The sequence below is a fragment of the Cryptomeria japonica genome, chromosome 5 (genome assembly GCF_030272615.1).
Source record: "Cryptomeria japonica chromosome 5, Sugi_1.0, whole genome shotgun sequence".
NCBI classification, from domain to species: Eukaryota; Viridiplantae; Streptophyta; class Pinopsida; order Cupressales; family Cupressaceae; genus Cryptomeria; species Cryptomeria japonica.
The window spans coordinates 780,891,416-780,908,921 of record NC_081409.1 but is presented as its reverse complement, the minus strand read 5'-3'; the positions used below and the strand labels follow the sequence as shown (position 1 = coordinate 780,908,921).

Here is a 17,506-nt window from a genome sequence, read left to right as displayed (position 1 = left end):
ATGTACTTTAAATTTTACCCATCACAAAAGATTTATAATCATTTTATTTTTTTATTGGATAAATTCATCTCCATATTTGTTGGGATACATTCAATGTACCCAATATTTAGAATCTTGTGAAATAATATATGGCTCAAATGACACCCTCACAAAAACTCAAATTCAAATTCTCATAACATGATGGATTTTCACTCACCCAATCCTCATATTCCGCTCCACAATGTCGTTAAAACACAAAATCTAATGAAAATCCATCGTGTCATGCATATTGAAACATTTGTAAGATCACCATTTTATGTAAAGAATAACCACATCGTCAATGAGCTCTTGGTCTACTGGTGAAGTTGAATGGCTCAAAATGAGCCCACCAGGATCAAGTCTTGCTGAGTGCAAAGCTCCGACATCATAAGAGATAAGACCAGGATAAAAAATACTTTGCCAAGACCTTCACTGGACTGGCAGCTCGCGGACTTCATACCCTTGCTGGACTGTCGTGCTAACAAGTCTGGACCTCCCTAAAAAAAAAAAAAATGAATAACCACATCCATAAATATTTATTATGATTATGAAACAATGATGTTTCATCCATATCTCTATTGAAGAGTTTGATGATGCCCATCAATATCTACAACTGTCACACACCAACACCACACTCTACACTAGCCAAGTCAAAGACGCAACCTTGAAAAAATATGCTCTTAACCAATCAGTCCTTGTAAAAATGGCCCATGACAAGGTCACAGTTTTACCTACACTATTTCAGAGTCAGATTGATGCAACGTCTGGTCTTATCCTCAGAAAGAAACAATTCTGTGTATGTACAGAGAACAATGGACATTTTTGGGCCTTCGTGTACCTTATATAGAGTCAAGTGCCCTTCTGAAAATAAAGTGGTAGAGTATCTAACAAGGCATTTGGCCTTCACAACTGTTGGTCACTATCCCATAGAGACCAAATGTTCGACCAAATACACTACCCAACCAACCATATTATCTGCCACTTAATTAGGAGGCCTGCAAATCTTTGTTTTATTAAGGGCATATTTAATGTTTGTTCTTCATATAAAAATACCAGATTACCTATATTATTGAATCCCTTCATTCTCTATCTTTTAACAGTCAAAATATACTTCTCCCACAATGAGACACCACAATAGGACAGAAGCTTGATTTATTAAATCTGGGAAAGTTTAGTTAGTTGTGATTACAGCTGGCAAAGCCATAGCAGACACATGTAAAATTAAAGAGGTAACTATACAGCCTGCTTCTTATATCTGTTAGAATAAACTATAAGATATCATATAATTGAAATCCTTGACACGAGAAGAAGATCAGAGAAAAAGTATGACAGTGGATAATGAGTGCCATGACAAACCAATGACAGTGGAAAATGGATGCCATGATAAACATGGCAAGTTCCACTTTGTACTGATACATGGTGCAGGCCATGGAGCTTGGTGTTGGTACAAAATTGTTCATCTTCTTCAAAACGCAGGGCATAAGGTGACTGTCTTGGATCTTACAGGGGCAGGCATCAGCCCTGTCAATCCCGATTCTATCATTTCTTTTGAAGATTATGATGCACCTCTTATGAACTTTTTAGCTCAGATATCCAACTCTGAAAAGGTTTGTTTGTGAGTGAACACTGAACAACTATTTGTGATCTTGTTTGCTAGAGGTGGTCAAATTAGCTGTATTGATTATATGGGTGTTGTTTTAATTTTATGAATTTGGTCAGGTTGTGCTAGTTGGTCACAGTGCAGGAGGGCTAAGCTTGAGCCATGCAATCCATGTGTTTGGTTATAAGATTGCAGTTGCAGTTTTTATTGCTGCAACAATGCTGCCAAGTGGGTTTTTCTCAGAGCAAGATGTTCAGCTGGTTTGTTCTACATTCCTACATATTAATTGTCTCTTACATGCATTTTTATAAAGCAAAATCCTAGAGAGATATATTTATCTATTTTCTTTAAAGAAAATAAAGCCTCTCCTGTTTATGGTAATCAGGTGGTTCAATTCAGTAGAAACACTATATAGATGAGGACAATAGATTTATTGAGATTTTTATTACTAATTCATGATCAATTGTGCTGATTGTGATACCCACCTCAATTTATCCTACAAGAATTTGGCATAGTTTCATGTAAAGTTGTTTGATTATTACAGTTGGGTAATTTGCAATTCATAGAAATTGAGAACAAGCTTCTTTTTGAGTTGGGAATTCCTCTCATAATTCTTAGGGCCCTGCAAAAATGAATATCATTACATTGCTATTAACCCAAACTAATTGTTCTGAGTATATTGCAGAAATTGAGTTCAATCTGAGAATCCTACATGGTGTAAGCCTATAAGCTAATGGGCATGAAAGATCTGTCAAATTATGATATGCTGTATATGGTGTGCTAATGGTCATATAAGCATATAAGAAAGGCAGCAATTGTTCTGAAGCTTCCCATATTAGTATTGAGAACAACTTTGGTTTTGTTATTCTATAAACCATATTGAGCTATGCAAATTCGCCCATCTGCTTTTCATTTATAGAAAATGAAGCTAAGGCTTCAAGTCCATTTACAGGTATATCTAATTGAAATGATGAGTATTAACTCCTTAAATTTATGCTGCAGGGAGTTCCAGACTTGTTGAAAGTGAGTGAATTCCACCATGGTCTTGGTCCAGAGCATCCCCCAACAACTTCTAAAATCATCCCAGAATTCCAAAGAGAAACCCTCTATCAACTCAGCCCTCCCGAGGTATAAATCAAATTTACATGTCTAAAACCTCATTGTTTGTTTGTCCGAAAAACACAGTAGCCTGTCTGTTTAAGTGAAATTACTGATGGGTATTCAATATCTTATTCAATTTTTCAGGATGCAGCTCTGGCTTCACTCCTCATAAGACCAGCACCACTATTGGCATTCCAGACAGCCAAATTTCATGAAGAGTCAGACGAATTCCTGAAGGTTCCAAGAGTTTACATGAAAACATTGCAGGACAGAGTAATTTTATTAGAAAAACAGGAGGCCATGATCAAACTATGGCCTCCTGACAATGTCCTAAGCATGGATACTGATCACAGTCCTTTCTTCTCTTCACCTCTGGAACTCCATACACACCTGCTTCAAATTGCCCAGCTTTTCCCATGATTGATTGCTGTAGTTCTATTCAAGCGAGAATTCTAATATATGTGTGTACTGCATTCACATAATGTATGCAGCATATACCACCCTATTGATGGTATGTACCTTCGTTGGGTGTGTGTTTTAATGATATCAGATTTGTAGGTGTTATCAGACTTTAACAAACATTTTTTTTGGATTAGATTGTGTATTAGTTTGAATTAACGTTTGAGATCAGATTATAGTGTTATAAGATCATGATCGTGATTTATCTATATTGAAGATACTAGAAAGCTCTAAAGCTCTAGGTATTAGACAGAACTGCACTTAATCTATCTATGTATGATAGATCTGAGCATATGCTGGCTTTGCTACATGAGTTTCCCCAATCTCCTGTCCCAATCTCCTGTATAGTTGGTTGCATTGTAAGTGGTAATAGTTGGTTACACTTTTTGATTAAGAATGCAGGTGTTAAATAAAATAGATAATTGGCCTCTTGGACTTGGATTAACTACTCAAAACTGCTTTTCTTCAGTATTGTCCAATACAAAAGTAATGTTCAGGCTCTCTTATTATAACATTTTTTTGCTATTTTCATCAGCCAATAATGAGAATATAAATTTAACTATATCAAAATGCTTTTTCTTATCATATTCTAATGATGTGGGTGCATCCTTGTTCCATTGAAAAGGAACTTTACCGTAAAAAGAATGGGTTGTGCTTTCATGATTGTTGAGAGTCAAAATGGGTCACTAACTAAGTTTGAGCAGTCTTTCTGATAATGATAAGACCACAATATCCCTTGGTGTGCTCATAATTGATATTGTGCTACCAACTATAAAATAACGCACGTGAAGTGCAATGTTTGTGCTGTCATGGCAGGGTTGGCTTTCTGTGATTGTTCATGATTTCTTCCCTTAGTGCTTGACGACTTTAGGTGCTTTCGGCTTACTTTCCATCTCCGTTATCTTCCCTGGTATTAGGGGAAGCGTATCAGCAGTTATTGTAGCTATTTTTCATATTTACAGATCTAAAATCGTATATCTTATATTAACAATTTTTTTTTCTTGTAGCTATTGTTTTAGCTGGCGAGGCGAAAATTTGCACTCTTATAGTGTATTTGTAAATACACTATGGGGTGCAAATTTTCGCCCCCATAGCCATTCCATTTTAGATATTAGGTAGTAAGGATGCACGTTGTGGGATCCGTTATGCACATAAGGGTCAAAAAGTACACATTTCAAAGTGTCACCTACACCTTGCTTAAAGATGCTCCAATAACCATGCACTTAAAAATGTCAATACTTATGTACAAATGTTTCATAGTTGTGCCCTCTCGTTACCAATAAAGGTGCACAAATGGGTCAATTATGATCTAAAAATGCTAAAAAGGCAAAGTTTCAGACTGTGAAGTTTTCGAGAGGAACTGCAAACGCCTGCGATGAGTGACGTGGCCACCTCTGCGATGATGTGGAGGAGATAATCTCCTCCACGCAGTTTGCTCTCTTCTCTCCGTGTTTTCATTTACTGCTTGCATTTACTTCGTTTAATTTTGTTTGGTGCTTGAATGTACTCTGTTCGCATTTCAACCTAACTAGTAATCACGTCTCCCTGGTCGCTCGTGTGACCCTTCTGTGGCTCCCAATGGAGCCAAAATCGGATGGCGGTGCCATTAGTTCCTCTAGCCCTGCCAAGTAGGCTCATTCAACCCGAAAAAAAACCTTTGTTGAGACCGTTGCTCTGCCCGCTAATGGAGTCCACCCTAGTGCACGATTTCTCAAGACTCCAACAGGTGAACAACCCAGTCAGGAAGGTAAGAGCCCTACCATTCTCTTGAACTCCTTTTGCATTTCGCCAAACAATGAAATGTTGAAAGAAATTGCTTCAGAAAAATCTAGGTTAAGCGATACTACCATTTTCTTTGCTTGTGTTGATATTGAGAAATGCCTGCCTAGAAAATTCTTAGATGACTGGTTTCATAATCTCTGGAATTTGAAATTAGAGCTTAGGATTTCATTCTGTAGGCAAGTGCAGAAAGGTTTTTATATTATTTTTTTTAACAATCATGAGTCTCAGATTGAAATCCTCAAATGGCAATATTGGATGGTCGGGAACACCTCTTTTCGTGCCCTAGCCTGGTCTTCGGAGGCGGTTAATGAGGAAGTTCTTGCGCTATCATGCCCTAGGTGGGTCATTCTTAAGGATGTCCCTCCCTTCCTCTGGCATTTTCTTCCCCAGCTATTGGAGCCATTTGGGAAAATAATCCCGGTTGATGAAACAACACGCTTGGTGCCCAACCTTGATGCAAGAATACTCATCTCTATTAAACCTGGGATCGACATCCCCCCGTTTCTAACCCTTAATATCAATGAGGATACTTTTGTTTGCCCTGTTGAAATACTTGGAGGATTAAATGTCTGTTTTCTTTACAAAAAAGAAGGGCATCTTCGAAAGAATTGCCCAATTAGTAACCGCGGGAAGCAAAAGAACAACATTAATCTAGCAGGAACATCTGAAAACCCTAGCACCGATAAGGAATCGATCCCAAACCCAAGTAACCTTCATTCTGTTAGCGAAGATGCTAACCCTAAAAATGATCCCACCTTAAACTCGGCTCCTAGCCTCAACCCTGTTGGATTAAGTCAAATGAATGTTGACACCACTACCTTGATATCCGAACCCCACAACCCTGTTTCCGTTCCCTCCAAAATTCTTGAGAGCTCGCCTTCTGACTGTTTTCAAACAGTTACATCAAGAAAGCGAAGATGTAAAAATGCCCATCAACTCACCTTAAATCAAATCCGTGTTGGTGATCAAAATGCCAATCAATTGGCAACCACTAGCAAGTACCCCATCCCTATGAATGATGACATTTCAACTGCTTCTCAGACCCTGACCAATTCCTTGGTTAAAAATTTGGAAAAATCTGATCGTGGTGCTGGTGATGCTAGCATGAGTGATAATCCTGAGAAAATGATGCTCAGGTCTGGGACTCCCAAATGACCTGAATCCACATTAGTTGTAGGGATTACCCCTGATGTTAACACCACCAACCCCGCAACATCATCTAGGCTCAATGAGATAGAGGACAGCCATGTCATTGAAGTTATATATGCTAATAAGGGATTAGAAGACATTAAGTCTAGCTCCATGCTCCTTGGCTTTCCAGGCTCCCAAGTGTCTGGGTCAAACACTGAAGAAAATGGAGATGGTCAGAATGAGCTAACTGAGTTTAGTGAGGATGACGATGACCTCATGAAAGGATCCTCCATGGCTAAAAAGAAAGGTAGACCTGTTGGTTCCAAGAATAAGAAAAAGTCTGGAGACCAAATGGTCTCCCCAACAGTCCCTCTTAATCCCCTTCTCTCATGAAATACATCTCATGGAATATTAGAGGCTTGGAATCGCCTGATAGGAAGTTTGTTATTAAAAGGTTTCTGAACTATCATAAAAAAAATAGACTTTGTAATGCTCCATGAGCTTAAAGTTGTTGAATTCTCTCTTGACACTACGCTTGACTTCATTTGGAGAGATGCAATCAAAATATGTACCAATCATCCTAAGGGAAAGGGTGGAGTTGGTCTTCTCATTAACCATAAGTGGGCAAATTACATTAGGGATAAGGGCGTCTCCCCATGTAATAGAGTGGCCTGGGCTACCCTGGATATTAGAGGCTCTTGTTTTGGTGTATGTTCTATATATGCACCTAATGATTACAGGGAAAGAGTATCCCTCTAGAATTGTCTGGCCTCCCTCCCGAGTATCCCTTGGGTCATGGCTGGAGACTTTAACATGATTGAAAACCAAGATGATAAGGCCGAGGGTATTCCCTTCGAATGGAAATGCCAAGAGAAACCTCATTGGGATAGGTTCAAGCAACGCATGCAGTTATTTGACCCCCTTGAGGGCAGCAAATTTGAAACCTCTGCCCTATGGTACACTTGGTGCAACTTTCAGAAAGGCCCTAGTCGAATCTACTCCAGATTAGACAGGTTCTATGTTAATAAAGACTACTTCTCCTTTTCCCCTAACCACTTGGGGAACCAGGTGGTTGTTTTGTTGATGACCTTATCCAATCATTTCCCTATCATAGCTATCATCAATACTAGGAACTCCATCTCCAACAACAATCCTTGCAATAACAAGTTTATCCTCAACACCTCCCTGTTGAAAGATAAGGATCCCCTAGTTGCCATTAATATGGTTAGACTCTTTAACATGTAAACTCAACACCCCCAATCCCCCACCCGCAGATGGAATAGGAACATCTCCTCTTGGCAAAAAATATTCCAAACTATTGGCCAGAAGAAAGCCAAGGATTACAAATCTCTGGAAAAAACTCTCACTAATCAACTCCACTCTCTGGAACATGAAATACAATTACAACCTTCCTCCTCTACCTTGGTGAAACGGGTCTCTCAGGCTAGAGACATCCTTAGGAAACATCAACAGATCAAAATCAGGGGTGCCTTCATTAGAGCCCGTAATCACTAGCTCAAATTTGGAGACAAAGGCTCCAAAGTTTCCTTCAACCTTCTTAAACAAAAACAAAACAGAGAAAAAATTGACAGAATCATAGTAGAGGACAAGGAACTCCTGAATATCAATGATATCAAAGATGCTTTTGAAATGTTTTATAAGACTCTCTTTACCTCGAAGGACAATGAAGCTTCGAAAGATGCTAGAAACATATGTAGTAGCATTATCCCAAAAAGGATCTCTGAGAAAGAAGCTCTCCTTCACAAGACCAAAATGTCTATGGAAGAAATTGTTGATGCCATTAAGGCTATCAAGGATAATAAGGCCCCAGGCCTTGATGGACTCCCTGTTGAATTTTACAAAACCAATATTGATTGGGTCACCAAAGACCTCTATGACATATATACAGTGAAGCACTTGACAATGGCGCCCTTGGGGAGTCCATCAATAGGGGCATTGTTAAACTTATCCCAAAATATGGGGACAAAGCCCTCATAAAAAACTGGAGGCCAATTACCCTCCTTAATGTCTCCTATAAAATCCTGGCCAAAGCCCTAGCTTCTCGCCTTGAGAAAATTCTTCCCAAGTTCATCTGCTCTACCCAAACAGGATTCATTAAAGGTAGGTATATCTTGGAGAATCTTGTCACTAGCTAGGAATCTATGGAATGGGCCAAGATCTCTATTAAAGATACTTCCATGTTCCTTGTTGACTTTGAGAAAACCTATGACAAGGTGGAATGGGACTTCATCCTCATGATGCTCAAATCCTTCCCTAGCGAATTCTATAATTATATTCAAATCCTCCTCAAAGATGCCTCTTCCCTGATTGAAATTAATGGGACTCTCTCTCTACCTATTCCTCTTTAGAGATCTATTAGGCAGGGTTGCCCTCTTTCCCCTGCTCTGTTTGTTATTGCCTCAGATGCCCTATTCTACCTCCTAAGGGATGACACCCTATCTCCTAGAGTTCATGGCATTTAGATGTCGGATGACTCTGAATTGCTCAACATTCAGTTTGTTGATGATACCTCCCTCTTCCTGGAGCTCTCTATACATAACATTGACTCCCTCAATTAAAAACTTGCAACCTTTGGTAGAGCCTTCGGTGCTCGTATCTCCAACTCCAAATCTATTCTACTTGGGTGGAAAGAGGAGCCCTCGGACTGGCTTCAGCAGTATGGATATTCATGGGGAGGACCCAATAAAATAGTCAGATACCTTGGCATTCCTTTTTCTGTCTCTCCCTCTCTCTTGATATGTGGATTTGGGTCAAAGAAAAGATTGATAAAAAAATTAACAAATGGAACAATAGGGTTCTCTCCCTGGCTGGTAGGATCCAAGTCTACCAGAAAATCATTTCTTCTTATAGTATATACTACTCCTCTGTCTGGATGTTCAATAACTACCAAACCTTTGAAATCCAAAAATCTATCAGATGCTTCCTTTGGTCTGATGGCAAGGGTAAAAGAAAGGCCCACGCAATCAAATGGATCTGGTGCCACATAGACAAGAAACTGGGTGGGTTGGGTCTTAAGGATCTCAGAAAGCAAGGAATATCCCTTGCTATCAAATGGATATTTCATGCTTTGGAAGGACAAGAACCCTAGAAGATTCTTGTCAGAAATTAATACAAAATGGTGTCCCCAAGTTTGCCAAATCTTGGAAAGCCCTCCCCTTTAGTGATCTGGTAGAAGGTGATTTCTCTGTGTCTTTCCAAGGCACTTGAGTGTTTAAGTCCATTTGAAAAGCCTGGGAGCATGTGTGTAAACTTATTGTCAACTCTAATTTTGATTGTAATAACACTCTGCACTGGGAGAGGTCAATATGGTGGAATCTCTACCATAACTCTAAACCCCTTGCCTTAACCCAAGGATGCTCTGCTAAGTGCTGGTATAATAAGGGCATTAAATATCTTAAGGACATCTTGGAACATGATAATCTCATCAGCTGGGAGGATCTTAGTAATGTGTATGGCCTCCCTGCCTCGCATAAGAGAACCTACAATATGATTAAAAACGTCTGTGCTTGTCTAAATCTTCCTAGGAATACTGATGTAGACACTCACAGATACCTCATGTTCCTATGGAAGGATGGCTCCCCCCTCTCCAAGATCAAAGCCAAGTCTATTTACAAACTACTCAATTATGACGGTGATTGATCATGTTAATTCCCTTTGGTATGTTGACCTTAATACCTCTGCCTGGTAGAAAATGTTTGAGAATCTTTGGAAGTCTCCCATCCCCCCTAAGATCAAATGCTTCAGGTGGCAACTAATGTTGGATAGACTACCTATTAGGAATAACTCTGCTGCTTTCGACCTATGTTCTCTTTGTAGGAAGCCTGAGACTGCAAGACACATTTTTTTCGACTATATTTTTGCCCGAGAAGTTTGGTTGATGTTTGGAATCTCCCTTACTGAACATGTATGTACTCTTGATATTATTTCCGGTTTCATTCATGGCCTTAAGAAGGATGCTAACCTATTCTGGCAAATTCTCTCTTCTTTCATACTTTGGTTTATTTGGAAATTTTGAAATGAGGAAAAGTTTCAAGCTACCAATAGGTCTCTTACTAGGTTTTTTAAAAAACTCACATGTTATAAAATTGTTGTGCAAATATGCTTTTTGATGAATGTCAAGAGGGAAAATTTGTTGTGTTTCCTCAGGGATGGCCTAGCAACCATGTTCGTATATGAGATTAAGGATGGCTTTGAATGGGCTAGAGTTGCGGAAAACTAGACTGCCTTCGATGATGCACTAAAGAAGTTGATCAAGGAACTCAGGGATAACAGAGGTCCCTACTTTGACAAGCTCGAGATGTTTACCCAGATCCTGGATCGAAAGAAGGTGGTTTGGATGGAAGGCACACAAGGCTAGACCACGTGATTGGAAAATTAGGATGAGATTCTCCACTAGGTGTTTAGAAAATGTTTAGTAGATGATTATGGATGACTATATATACTCTCCTTTGTGACTCTTTTTGGTAGGTGGATGACTGTATGTGTTCAGTCGGTTAGTCTCTCTGACATTACTGCGTGATGGCTGAGGCTCTGCCTCCCATGCTCTTTTTTGTATAAACTCTCCATATTTTGGTCTATCGATTTTTAATACAAAAAAAATGCTAAAAACTGAGCAGCTATTTTTAAAGTTAATGATTGGGAAGTTGGACGTGTAAGAAGTGAACGGTTAAAATTTGTAAATTTCAAATAATATAGATTGATATGCTATGTTTTTATAATAAAGAGATATAATATAGTATTTTAATTTATAATGTTTTTTTATTTTTTAAGCAGCCTAGGAGATAACAAAACATTATCCCATGTCCCCATGCATTATCTTTTTAAATTTAAGCAGCTCATGTGTCCCATGCAATTTTTTATTTAGAAAAAAGATAAATTGAAATCTCTCCATATTTTAGCGGAGCAATTACTACTTAAATTTTTTTTTAAAAAGTTATAAGAAAGAGAGGGTTGGGAAATAAGCAGCAACTATTTATTGGAAAAAATATATGTAGCTCTACAATTTTCTTTTTTCTTTCCCTCCTTTCTATATGCTTCCAATCTTTTCTCTTAAATTTACTACAAAAATTATTATAAATAATATCATCCAAAAATAAAATTTAAGATAATTGCTTAAAAAATAAGTTGTTATTCTTAGACAACCTTATCTTCATCAACTAGTTGTTGTTGGCATATGTGCACAATATGTTGACATGATGATATTGTGTTGTCATTGATGTCAATATGCTGAAAGAGAATTGGTAATATGCTGAAGAGTTAACCGGTAACATGATGAAGAGTGAACAGGATTATTGAAGTTAAGCAATTGACAAAGAGAACCGGTATGATGTTGTGAACCGGCATATGTGAAAAAGTGAAGCAGTATGCTTGTCCAAGTGAACTGGTATGATGTTGTGAACCGGAACCGGTATGTCAGAATGAGAACCGGTGTATGGAATGTTTTGTATCTAGGGTTCATATGGCATAACTATCGGTTGGTAGTCTCAGCTTCAGGGTTTCTGGTTGAAGTGTTTCGAGCCTGTGTATTTCAACCGATGGCATTGTGTGATGAGTTAGCATTGTAATGGAGATCAGATCGTGTTGCCACGTCAGCCTCGTGCACATGAAGGATCTTGCATGAAGGAGATTGATCCTATCTACCTCAGGAATGTGTGAAGTCTCTGCAAACGGTGGAGAACGCGTGATGGGTTATCACCTCCATGAAGTGGTGAAGAACAAATGATGGAGAATATCTTGAGATATGTTCAAGACCGTTGTATTCAAATGCAAAGTGTTCAATGGTCAGGATTGAACCAACTAAATTTCTCAACCTAAGTGTTTAGGGTTTAGGGTTTATGCTACCGACCTATCTGTTTCCTATAAGGTCGATGTATGCTGAGGTTGTTGGCAAATGTTGTGTGTGTATCTATGTGCAGAGATACGTGATTCTTGCCAGACCTATTGAGAGGATTGATACCTGCATAGTGTGTATGCAGAAGGAAGGAACTAAAGTGGATCTACATTGGCATTGAGTGCTATTACCAAATCATTGTAATACTTGTTGATCTCTAATCACCTCAACAGTTGGAAAATCCCTTAGCAAGATAGCTTTAACCAGCTTGATGTAAATCCTTTAACAGGGTGACTCAAAGCCATTGAGTTCATAAAACCCTCTAACAAGGTAACCTCTAACAGGGTTTAACCCTTAACCGGGTATTCTAGCCATCCCTTAACTGGGTGATCCCTAATAGGATCGGTTCCTAACAGAACTTGATGTAACAGTCTTTAACTGGACTAGGCTTCTAATAGAGCAAACTTCTAAAGAGTTCAAAACAGCTTGTGGGTATTCATCCCCACCGTGGTTTTTCCCCAGTTGGGTTTCCACGTGAAAAATATGTGTGTCATATGTGATGTCTTTTTCATGTCATGCTTTGTTGTTTTCCTATCAAGCGGTGAATCATGTTGATCTAGCAAGTTATTATATCTCTGATGATAGATTATCTATTTATGCATAAGGACAAAGTGGAAATGATGGAATAGGTTGTATGAAAAGCTAAGAAGATTGACTGGTTCATGTCTTTCACAGTTGCACTGTGTTTAACTGGTAGTAATTGTAATACCCTAAAAATGGTCATCTAAACCATGGGCCCCTAATCTCGACAACATCACCAAGGTCCTAACCAAAGGCAATTAAATAAATCTTGAGCACACAATTAATTCCTAAAATCATCAAATATCACATGGCAAATCAATCACTCAATATTAATTAAATATTTATTTAATTAATTAATCATTCCAAGTAAATCATTTTAAACAATTATCTTATTTATTTTAATTAAATATCCTAGCATATTTAATTAAATAAATCAAATTGCCATAAATCTTCAAAAAAGGAAACAAATCAAGAAAGAGGAATTAATTCAATTAAATAAATCAATTGAGCACAAATCTTCAAAAATGGAAATAAATCAAAAAAGGAATTAATTGACAAAAAAGAATTAAAATTTGAGAAAAGAAATCAATTGGAGATAATCTTGAAAAAAAAAAATTTAAATTGATGGATAATCTCAAAGAAAGCAATTAAAACAATTAAATATTAAAATTGAATGAAATAGATAATAAATCAGTGTTTTCCTGATTTTATCTTAATTTTAGTTCAATTTCCTTTAAATCAGTTTTTTTCTTGATTTAATCTTAATCTTAGTTCAATTTCCTTTAAAACTGAGAAAAGCATCCAATCACATCAATTCACCTGGATTGTGCTTCCTCTTGGAAAATCTTGACCGCTCATCATCATTTGATCTCAACTGTTGGTATCTTTCTGAATTTTCTATAAATTCAGGCTCATCTCTCATTCAAAAGAGGTTGGAGAATATATTGTTATTATACTGTTTTTGCTCTAGACTCATTGATATATTGCATATTTATTATTTCATATTAATTAAATCATTTAGCTTAATATTGCTTAAATCTTGTTAGATCAATATTGCATCCATCTAGCATTTATCATGTTCATATAGATAAAATCCTTCGTCTTGATGTTGTCTAGTCACTAGTATTGCTTATAATTTGAGAGCAATCATATACTCGCATCTTTTAGAAGGCAATGGATCGATTTGTTATGGTTTATTTATTCATTGATTACATCTGATTAACCATGCATGTAATGACTTGATTGAAGTGTTGTGTCTTGCAGATACAGATTCTCATTCCACTTTTCTCACACACATTTCTAGCGCCCACTGTGGGGCTCAAACCCACAACTACAAGATTTCTAATGTTTCTTGAACAAATTTAATGTTTTGTTTTTATAACTAATAAACATGTGTGTTAAATTTGCAGATAAAAATCTTTATTTTTGTTTGTTCTTCTATGACAGTCAAAAAAGGGTCTCGGTTTGGAGAGCATAACATTTGTTTTAACCATTGGATCTCAACAAATTTTTTATATGTTGTTTAGAAACAAGTTTTCTACAGGTTACTGAACGGATTTGCCTAAATATGTTGGGTTTGAAAGTTATGATTGACAGAGTGCAGGACTGTCATTTTGCCTATTCTTCTGTGATAGTAAAAAATGGTCTCGGTTTGGAGGGCATAACTTTTTATTGAACTGTTGGATCTCATCCAAAGTTTAATATGTTTTGTAAACCCAAGTTTTCCACATTTCCACTGAAGCAATTTTCCAAATTATTTCTGGTTCAAAAGTTATAAATGACAGAGTGAAGTACTATAAAAAATTGTCATAACTAGGATAGTCATAAAATGGCAATTCTTGTTAGATTAGTTTAATTTACAGTTTACATGATAGAATTTTCTTTTGATGATTTTTTTTTATGTTGTTTTGGCAACTAATTTTGGGCTTTTAATGTTTGCAGGATGCTTGTCAAAGAATCTATCAATCAAACATATGTTTGCGAAAGAATCAAGAAGAAAATGACTACTGACATATTGGTTTTGCAGGTTGCCTAAGGAGAATCGACTAAACATTTTGTATTCATTTAGTATTTTCTTAGGCACTTAAATTGCTATCTGGTTAAAGAACAAATCTGTCTTTCGTGTTTTCAGAAAAATCTAAGAGGTAGGAGAGTATGCTCTTGTCTTTTATAGACAATCAAAAATCTAGACCCTCGAAGCTTTTTTCTAAGTTTTGAGATTTGTGTACCTTTAGCGGGCCTGTCATAGTGGGAAAAAGTAATCACCCTGTGAGAATGACCCAAGTGAGTATAGTTGAACCTAAGCATTCCAACTCACTATAATAAATAGGCCTCTGGTGATTAAAGTCTCAGAGGATGGGATTATTTGAGTTTTCTCTTTGAGATCTCTCATATCGAGCATTTTGTAGGGCCTCGTGGTCTCAATCACATTTATGTGACTACATCTTGTTTTGGTACCTTGTTGGGCTATAGGCCTCAATCATTCTTGCATGACTTTAAGGGGTAATTTCAAATGGAATTCCCGACTAAGAACTATATGGTAGAAGCTACCCGATTCACCTCCGAAAGGTTGATAATCTTTGTGCAAGAGAGATAGTAACTCTCCCAAGACACTTGCCATATCGTGCCCCCATTAGCGTTTGGAGTCAGCTAATACGACGTTGAGAATCCATTGCGTGAGACTCAACGGTCGTATTCTGATTAGCTATTGGGTGTGTACCTAAGTCAGCAAGCAAAGGTTTTCTTCTCTAAGCCAACTTCCATAGGGTTAGCGTGCTTTGATTGAATTATTATATATCTTGTGTGTTTTCTATGTTTTCATCCCTAAAACTAAAACTGGAATACCAAAACTAGAGAAAACAACAAACAAAATCAGTGATAAACTCTATCTGTGTCCAAACTGGTCTCTATCAGTCATTGAAAAATCAATCCTTATCAAAAATTAGTAGTCGTCAGTCATTGAAACTCTGTCTGTCAAAATCTCGTCTCTGTCCGATCCTCTGTCATACGAATTCCTGATCTTATTAGTCAAAATTGTCAAAATTGTCTAAATAGTCTACAACAAGCCTAAAATTGGTTACCATCCTCTTGAGCATAAACAACCTTGATAGTGTACCTCTGTCGTTGCGTTGCAGGATTTTGTCGATCATCTTTAAGCTAGTTCAAACGAACATTTTATCAAACCTAAGTCAACTTGGATAACGTCTTACACAGGTTAGATCGTTCCTAAAACTAGACCAAATCTTAAGTTACTTCTCTTAATTACTACGTTAAATGAACTACTAGCTACAATTTGATCTTGACTTCTGCAACACATCTCGCTCTCGGTCCTGTTGGTTGGAAATGCCTGTTCAAACCAGAAGTTCTCGCAATAAAAAGGACAAAGAAAAAGAAACCCCTTTTTCGACCAAAGACAATCCATTCTTCAAAGAAAACCCCTTTTACAATAAATTGTCCTCGTCACAGATACTGTCCTCGTCACAGATACCAGTTTACGATATAACAATCTTCGATCAGCCCCTATCTCCCACCATGTCTGGGGAAAGACAAGAAAGAGAAGCTAATAAACAAAACACTCATGATGACTTCAGCAATCATGCCACTGACAGCGATTCATCAACTGAGTCTGAGCTTCCTAAACCTCCTGAAGATGAAGTACATAGATGTCAGAATAATAAAGAATTCCGGAAAATGATGAAGGTCATCATGGCTAGGGAAAAAGAAGACTATTTCCTAGAATTAGCAAAACAAGGTGCCAAACTCCCTATTGGTTATAATGTGGAGGCCCTCGTTGCTAAAGAGGAAGAGACACCATGGGGAAAAATGAGCAAACAAATGCAAGCATTACAAACTGCAGTCACAAGAATAGAAAACAAAGATAAAACGCCAAAACAATATTCTTTGGACACAATATGCCCATTCCCATTTGACAAAAACCTTTACATGTCTCCATTTCCTTCACGAGTTGAGATACCAAAATTTGACAAGTATGATGGTACCTCAGATCCTCAAGATCATGTCAAAGAGTTCTATGCCACTTGTATGGAGTTCATGCACGATCAAACGTACCTCATGCACCTTTTCCCAAGGAGTTTAGGAGGTCAAGCAATGGAATGGTTCGCAAGTCTACCCAAAGGGATAAAAACATTTGAAGAACTAATCCAACTATTTTTACAGCAATACTCATACAACATTCATCACCCAGTCACTATGATAGAGCTTTGCAATACCAGACAAAAGACAGGAGAACCCTTTCTCACTTTCCTCCAACAATGGAGAAAGATGTTCTCTAGATATTCACAGACTATCCCAGATCTTGAGAAAATGGACATCTTCGTCAACAACTTAGTCCCTAAATTGAAATATAGTGTCCAGATGCAAGTGCACCCTTCATTTAACAAAATGGTAGATAACGCCCTCAGAATGGAAGATGTACTTATCAAAAAGGGAGATATATCACTTTGGAAAGAAACATCGCAAGGTTCTAGCTCTAAAGAAAAGAGTAAATACTGGAAATATAGAAAAGACAACAACAAGAACGTTGTTAGTGATGCAGTGGTAGATACTGTTCAAGCAAAAACAAAATCCACAATATTTAACTTAGCCAGTGGCACACAAGCACTCAAGGCAGCTGAAACTACAACAGAGAATCCCCCAAAGAAAACAAGAGAGTGGTTTAAAGACAAACCTTGGGTCTCAAAGCCTAAGCATGAGTTTACTCCTCTAGATGAGTCATATGAATCGGCTTTTAAAACTTTATTGGCAAATAATCTGATAACACTGTCAAACAATTCTCGACCCTATGACCCAAAAATTAGACCCAAATGGTGGAGAGAAAATGAGTACTGTGACTACCATCAGAACAAGGGACATAACATAAACCACTGCATGAAACTCTGACATGAAAAACAAGATCTCATTGATGCAGGCAAGATCATTGTGGGAAATCACGCAACTAATGCTGATCATAAGGCCTTTAAAGA

At 37.6% G+C, this 17,506-nt stretch overlaps 1 protein-coding gene across 2 annotated transcripts; it reads left to right on the top strand.

The window, feature by feature from the left end:
* The first annotated feature begins 977 nt into the window (after positions 1-977).
* LOC131050750 (methylesterase 17) lies at positions 978-3,314 on the top strand. Of its 2 annotated transcripts, none has more exons than XM_057985009.2 (4): positions 978-1,502; positions 1,738-1,878; positions 2,621-2,746; positions 2,864-3,314. In XM_057985009.2, exons 1-4 carry the CDS (start codon positions 1,344-1,346, stop codon positions 3,137-3,139), a joined length of 702 nt encoding a protein of 233 aa, XP_057840992.1. In that variant the 5' UTR covers positions 978-1,343; the 3' UTR covers positions 3,140-3,314. The 2 variants fall into 2 exon arrangements, with proteins under 2 accessions (XP_057840992.1, XP_057840991.1); XM_057985008.2 differs by having other exon boundaries at positions 989-1,625.
* The last annotated feature ends 14,192 nt before the right edge of the window (positions 3,315-17,506 follow it).